Raw genomic sequence first — 8,125 nt, forward strand, 5'->3', positions numbered from 1 at the left:
AAAACTAAAACTATGCTACATCTATAAGTAAATGGCAATGTTCTTTTCTGTAAAACAATAAAATCATTACAAACACTTATACATTACATTAAATTAAAATTACATTACCAGCAAAAAGGAACAACATTAGAAGCTCTTAACTAATATTAAATTGACGTCTCTTATGGCAGTAATAAAAATTAAAAACAAACAACAAAAACAAAGACAACAGTCACTGTCAAAAGCTAATAAGACTTTGATCATTTTGACAGTGGTACGCCAGTGGTACAAAATATTTTTGGATATAATTTAAACGCAAAAAAATATCAACTTGATTATTTTTATTTAATTATGTTCAAGGTACAGTGTATAATGTTATGATATAAAAAATTAAATTCCTGAATTAGTTTGAATCCAGCTTCGTAAGCTAGCAACATTAGCATAGACTCCGGGATAATAAGCTTGGGCACAGCCGGCTCCCCAAGAAACAATACCAACTACTTTTCCATTTGCTGCAGCTGGACCACCAGAGTCTCCTTGGCAAGCATCTTTACCTCCAACTCCCAAGTAGCCAGCGCAGAACATATTTGCTGTTATCGAGTTTGAGTATCGACTTTGACAGGTAGTTTGACTAACTTTTGGAACGACTACTTGCAACAAATCTTCTGAACCAGCTCCATTTTCTCTTGTGGCTCCCCAACCAGTTACCGTAATACTTGTACCATCTGCAAGAACTTCATTAGCTGCAGGAAGAGTAGCAGCTTCAGCATTGGCTGTAGTTACAGCACTAGCCAATTGTAATAAGGCAATATCGTTATTAAGCGTATAATCGCTGTAGGAATTGTGAATTATATGCTTTACTACTTTAACCGATTGACCACCACTATGGGCTTTTGAGCTACCAGCCCGAATATTAAGATTTGTACTGTATCCCTGAGTAAGACAATGTGCTGCTGTTACTACCCATGTAGACGAAATCAGGAAACCTCCACAAAAATGCTTGTTGTTATGCTGAACTGAAACTTGGAATTTATGTAAGCTTATATCTGTTTTGTCGCCTCCAACGATTCCTAGATTGATTCTACCCAATGTAACATTTTGGGATGGAGCAGCATCTAAAAATTGTAAAATGAAAAATACACGATCAGTAAATAATTATAAGATAAACAAAAAACTTATTTAACTTTCAAACCTCAATAATGTCTTAGTTACAGTAATATCTCTGCTTAAAAATAGCTTTAATTTCTGACTTAAATCTCCCCAATCATCCACAAGACTGTTCACTTTTAATGTTCTGAAACAACTCAACCCACCCTTTCTATGCAATTCGCAATACTCCTATATCACGAATATAAACATAGAAAAAAATGTCTAAGCCATAGAATAAAGAAAAACAAGATAAATAAGACTACCGAGTAATACTCGGCTGCTTTTTATGTTGAATAATTATACCGTATGATGCAAAAGTATGGAATAAGTTCAATATTTTAGAAACCGACGACTTTAAAAAAAGTCTTAAAACACGACCAATTTTAATTTTTCAGTGGCCATCAATTACTATATATTTGTTGAACATCATATTATCAGTGTTGGCGAAGCGACGTAATAGAGGATTTTTTAAATATAAACGGAGGTCTCGGGACATCTCATTTGAAAGGTCTTCTAATCGTCTTTGTGAATCGTTTAGTTTAGTGAATGAGTATTTATAGTTATTCCATTTTACTTAACTAAGTACAAAATTTTGTTAAGCCATGTAGAAATAATTATTTAAATGATACATCGTTGCAAAGACGATTAGGAGACCTTTCAAATAAGGTGCCTCTTGACCTCAGTTTGCATTTAAAAAATCATCGATTGCGTCACTACGCAATACTGATGATGTAATGTCCAACACATATATAGTAATTGATGGCTATTAAAAAATTAAAATTTAAAAAATAAATCTATTCCATACTTTTGCATCATACTGTATAACTAAGTCGAATATATAATACAGTGGGGCGCGCCGAAAGCGAAACAGAGGCATTTACTGGCAGATGATTCCTTTTTTGAAAAAACGCTCGGACCCGTCGATTTTGTTTTCGAGGGGGACACAAAATTGGCATAAAATCACTTTAACATTTGCAGCCCCTTAAGCGGGGGTGGCATCATCCCTAAAATCTTAAATAAAAAGGGGGGTCGAATGATCCATTATTTGAAAGGTCTTTCAACTCCCTTTATAATGATGTAAAATTCATGTATTCAATTCAGTAGTTTTGGAGATTTATTGATTTAAAGTTTAAAGTAGACTTTAATAGGTACATCAAATTAGTTTGTACTTCTTTCAGAAGAAATTTGAGTAAAAGCATTTTCTTGATAAGTAAATGCTTTTATTTACTACGCCCATGGTTTATTAATAATAAAAATAGCAATTGAAGTGTCCTTTGTGACAAAAAAAGTTGTTTCTTGAAGAAAGATAAGTAGAGAATTCCACGTACTTATTTTAAATAGGAAATAGTACATTAGTTTGCGATTGATTTGACCAATCTTTGTTGTTAAAATATCATTTATTGCTTTATATATAAATTATATATTCCACGGCAGAAAGGGTTGAAATTATTGAAATATTTTTCGGAAATAATCAGTGCGCTAATAGAACAGCACAAATTTTTAATGAGCGACATGAGAACAATAATGTGCACCGAAAATATGTTCTAGAACTTGTAGCTAAATTTCGGGAAACTGGATCAGTCGCCAATAAAAAACGTAATATTGAAAATCCTATAAGGAACGAAGCAACAGAAGTGGGGGTTTTAGGGCAAGTTATTGTAGATCCTACATTAAGTACCCGCAAATTGCAAACTTCGTGTGGTGTTAGTCGACGTACTATCCAACGGATTCTAAAGGCCCATAATTTTCATCCGTATAAAATTCACCTTGTACAAGAACTTAATGAAGACGATTTTGATAAGCGATTAGAATTTTGTGAAGTTATGAGTGAACGAATTACAAACGATGAACAATTTTTATTTAACATTTGCTTTTCCGACGAATGTTCCTTTTTTTTTTTAAATGGCGAAGTAAATCGTCATAATTGTCGATATTGGTCGGACTCTAATCCCAGAATTTACCATGAGGTACACACACAGCAGCCACAAAAATTAAATGTTTGGGCTGGCATTTTTGGCGATCATTTGGTTGGTCCTTTTTTCTTACCTGGAAATTTGACTGGTGAAATGTATTTGGAATTACTGCAAAATGCCATAGATCCTGCGCTAACAGATATAATTGAAAATCAGAATGATGGTCGATACGTTGAGAATATGTTGATGTTCCAACAGGATGGTGCCCCACCACATTACGCATTAAGAGTTCGGCATTATTTAGATCAGACCTTTCCAGGTCAATGGATTGGTAGAAGAGGTGCCGTTGAATGGCCCCCAAGATCGCCAGATTTATCACCTTTGGACTTCTTTTTGTGGGGTTACTTAAAAAGCAAAATCTATGCTACTCGGCCAACATCCTTAGAAGATTTACGACAAAGAATTGTGAATGAGTGCCATCAAATTACTCCTCAAATATTGCAAAATGTCCGGCAACGTTTTCATGGAAAGTAATGGTGGTCATTTTCAACATTTACTCGGCTGACAGGTCAATTCATTCTTTATTTTTTAACAACTTTGCTGCTATGTATTGATCTCCTCTTACGATGATGTATTTAAACTTTAAATCAATAAATCTCCAAAACTACTGAATTGAATTACATGAATTTTATATCATTGTAAAGGGAGTTGAAAGACCTTTTAAATGATGGATCATTCGACCCCCCTTTCCATTTAAGATTTTAGAGATGGTGCCACCCCCGCTTAGGGGGCTGCAAATGTTAATGTGATTTTATGCCAATTTTGTTTCCCCTTCGATAACAAAATCGACGGGTCCAAGCGTTTTTTTTTAAAAGGAATCATCTGCCAGTAAATGCATCTGTTTCGTTTTCGGTGCGCCACCCTGTATATTAATAACAATGAATTTAAAAAAATACAGCAAAGTGACCAACATTAAATGCCCAATTACCGAAATAAAAAAAAAGAATATGTAATAGGAATTTTTAACCATGAGGTCCATATTAGAGAATATTATAAAATGTTTAACCACTTTTTTTAGATAAATAAATATACAAATTAAGAGCATAGGTAAGTTTTAAAATAATCTATTAAATACAATACATACCAAGTGCTACAATTACAGCTACTAGAATTGCTACTACCTTCCACATTTCGACTTTTTTCTGTAATGAACAATTAGTTTGCTTTTTATTATTTATAGTAAAACGATTATCTCATTAAGCAGCTTGGATTAGTTAAATAATCGATTATTATTAATAAAATTTACAGCAGGTCTGACGTAAGTTTGTAAATATTGTAAAAATATCTTAAATATTTATGATCACCTATGGACGGGAGTTAAAAGAAAAGTTTGAAGATTTGAAGTGCAATATACAGTGTGTTCGTAAAGTATGGAATAAGTTCAATAATTCCTAAATGAAAAGCCTTTTTAAAAAAATCTAATACTAATTTTACAATAAAATATCATTATACAAGGTGATACTCATTACAGTGATGACATCATCGGCTCTTTTTTTAAATGTAACACCCTGTATTTTAGGACATTTTTAGATCGATAAAAATGAGTTGATTCCAAAAAAGCATAATACTGGGGGTCTAACGGATATAATTTAACAGATATGCGTTTAGCGAAGCTATTTGTGTCCATCTGTATAGGAATATGCAAAAGACCTTAACTTAGAAAAATGATCAGATATAGATGCAAGCCGTTTCCGAGATAATTGAGGCTTTCTATTCATAAAACTCACTCTAAATTTAACTAAATAATTAATAAAAAATCCTTATTTGCAGTGACTGTAAAAGTGTCATTGCCTTGAATAGGTTGTATTTAAATGTATGTGTGACATATTTGCTACAAACATAAAATATTTAAAAGAATTTTAATTAGTATAAAAGATATGTTGAAGTGGACGATAAAAGAGTTTCTTCAGTCCTAACAGCCCAATAATAGGATATCGCGTATCGTCCCCTTTATTTAATTTGATCATATGTAAATGTTATTGTCCATCCGGTGGGGAGCGTGTCTTATGGGGTGGAAAACATATTTTCAATCCAGTAAACATCATTGTAGAATATGGACTTCCGAGTAAAAGAGCTTTGGAGAGCTTTAGCGAAATTTGGACCATGATCCTGAAATATTTTTAATAAAAATGGTGAATTATTAAATTGCAAAACAAGACAAATTAATTAGTATGTTTGAAGTTTTAACTTACAGTAGCGATATCGGGTCAGGTGATTAGGGTAATTAGATCAGGTAATTAGATTTCTTCTCCTTTTTCTTCTTTACGTTAACTGAAATCGCTGCCCTTGTCAGTTCTGTAGAACTTTTATCAGTTATTTCAAGAATTTGAGATTTTTTTGGATGATCGCTAGACACTCGACAGTCAATAGTCTACGCTACTGTATAGAATAAAAAATATGAAAGTAAATTAGTCTAGTAATTAAAATATTAAGTAAGTAATTTCTAAATTGAATTAAAAAAAAAATTATAACCTTTTACAATATAAGAAGTTAGATACAATAAATCTTTTTGATAAAGAGGAACGAGAGGCATTCTATGAACAATTGCAAACCATCCTGAATGAAATACCTCATGAAGAACCCTTAATTCTTATGGGTGACTTTATTGCACGAATTGGAAATGAAATAGTTCCAGGAGTAAAACAAAGATTTAATCAAAACCATGTCAACGCCAATCTCTGTGCTTTTAATGAACTTAGAATCAATAATACATTTTTCGACCATAACCTCAAGTATAAATATACATTTGAAAGCTCCAGCGGGCACAAATCTATGATTGATTTTATAGTTACTTTAGAAAAATACACTCACAGCAGATTCTAGATATCCCAACTTTAAACTCAGCAGACGTAGGGAGTTAACACAAACTAGTACCAGCAAAAATAAGAATGAAAATAACACCAAACCACATTCTACAGGAAATCACCAAGGAAAAATTCAATATAAAATCACTGTAATTGGTTGGACAATAACTCATTTAAAGAATTGAAGGACAAAGGACCACCAGCCGAGGGCTGGAATGAAAAACAGATTAAACACTACCTTATATTGAATGCTAAGATTAAATAGCAATTTCTGATATCTGTCCGAAAACACTGTGATATGGGATATTTCACTACACTTTTCACTGAGGCTATTTTCACTATGTATTATATAATTACAAGTAGAATTGCTTAGAATAGTACGAATAGCAAGAGACAAATCGCCAAATGGAAGAAGATCATTGGAACGACCGAGGAAAAGATGGTCAGACAACGTCAATTGAGGCTAAAAACCGAAGTTAAACAGGTATTAAGCCTATTTATAAAGTAGGAAGAAGAAGAAGAAGTAGAATTGCTTAAAGCGAACTACTGGCAACACTGCTAGTTTCAATAAATGAAGTGTTTATATAAAAATTATAACTGCGGTTTTAGGAAATATTGATTAATATAAACGATTGACTTGATAATATTTATGAATAATAAGACTTCGGATATAACGGACAAAAAATCCGGTCAAATGTAAAAAAAATAAAAACATACTGTTAATATTACACATGCTTAACCTGTCCCATACCACTGTATTTCACAAAGAATTTCAATAAAATTTAGCATAAGAGGACACATTTCTAATAGTAATATGTATATATTTTTTTGGTGAAAAATAAACGATTGTTTATTCGTTGTGAATGAACACATTTAGTAAACGCCAGTAAATAAGTTAAAATTTTCGCAATCTCACCCTTTAAATAGGGACAAACGGAAAATAATCAATGTAACGATGAATCAAAAACTAGAGACTAGAAAATATACAAAAGTTGCAAGTCTGGAGCGTCTGTGTCTTATATATGTGATCAATATGGTATAAAAAAGCAAACTTTTGGAAATAAAAAAACAAAAGCAAAATAAATAAATTTGTATTAATTTGTGATGTAGGAGAGCACAGCAATCTTAAAAAACGAATGAAATTGGCTCGTGAAACTTCACTGGAAGAAGAAATCTTAAAATGGTATGGCCAACAACGTTCTAGTGGGATCCCGGTTCGAACAGTCGAATTGAAATTTGCTGCAATTAAATTAGCAAATAATATGGACATTGGACATACCATTCAGAGCAACTAATAGATGGCTCTGGCGCTTTCACAAAGGGCACGGAATCATGAATAAAAGAATTTACAGCGAAACTTTAACTGCACCAGAAGAAGAAAGAGAACCTTTTAGGCAAAAATTAGTAGCACATATAAGCAAGTAACGAAATGCTATTAGAATCTCAGATTTAAAATGTTGACGAAACTGGTTTGTTATGGCGTACTTTGCCTGAAAGTGCACGAGCCTCCAAATATGAAAAATCGGATTCTGGAAGAAAAATCATCAAGGACAGGATCTCGGCACTGCTATGTGCTAACGCTGATGGATCGCATAGATTGACTCCTGTAGTGGTTGGCAAATCTCGTAAACTTAGAGTTTTAAAAGACATAATGCATCATATGCCCGTTTTATACTATAGCTCTAAAAAGGCATGGTTCACCTAAGATATTTTCAAACATTGGTTTTTCAAAGAAATTGTATCTTCAGTGAGAAAATTTCAAGAGAAGAAATTGGGAATACCGCCAGAAGAGGTGAAATGTTTATTGCTTTTAGACAACGCTCCTGCTCACCCCTCTGAAAATATTCTACGTTCAGAAGATGGAAACTTTAGGTGTATGTTTTTGCCAAAAAATATAACATTGCTTATTCAACCCATGAATCAGGGAATAATTTTGGCAGCCAAACGAATATATCGCACACAGTTTTTAGACGAATTAATGGTTGTATTGTACGATGGAAATAATGCAGAAGATACAAGAGGGCAGCGTACCTTGCAAAACTTAAGGTCTCACAATTTATAATTAACAATTTTTAGTGTAGGACAATACATAATAATGCCGGAGAACATATAGCTGAGGAAGATGTTTTACAATGGCTAGAAGTAGATGAAGGTGACCCTGGGTATAACATCATGACTGAAAGTGAAATAGCAGATGAAGTTATGAACCTAAAAAATGAG

The 8,125-nt window shown here is 32.9% G+C and overlaps 1 protein-coding gene across 1 annotated transcript; it reads right to left on the reverse strand.

Moving 5' to 3' along the window:
• Positions 1–305: 305 nt before the first annotated feature.
• On the reverse strand, positions 306–4,307 carry LOC140439049 (trypsin-like). Its single transcript, XM_072528690.1, has 2 exons — positions 4,186–4,307; positions 306–1,094 (listed from the first exon to the last, which is right to left on the reverse strand). The coding sequence occupies exons 1-2, from the start codon at positions 4,229–4,231 to the stop codon at positions 370–372; spliced, it is 771 nt and encodes a 256-aa protein (XP_072384791.1). The 5' UTR covers positions 4,232–4,307; the 3' UTR covers positions 306–369.
• Between the last annotated feature and the right edge of the window lie 3,818 nt (positions 4,308–8,125).

Source organism: Diabrotica undecimpunctata, chromosome 4 (assembly GCF_040954645.1).
Source record: "Diabrotica undecimpunctata isolate CICGRU chromosome 4, icDiaUnde3, whole genome shotgun sequence".
Lineage (NCBI taxonomy): Eukaryota > Metazoa > Arthropoda > Insecta > Coleoptera > Chrysomelidae > Diabrotica > Diabrotica undecimpunctata.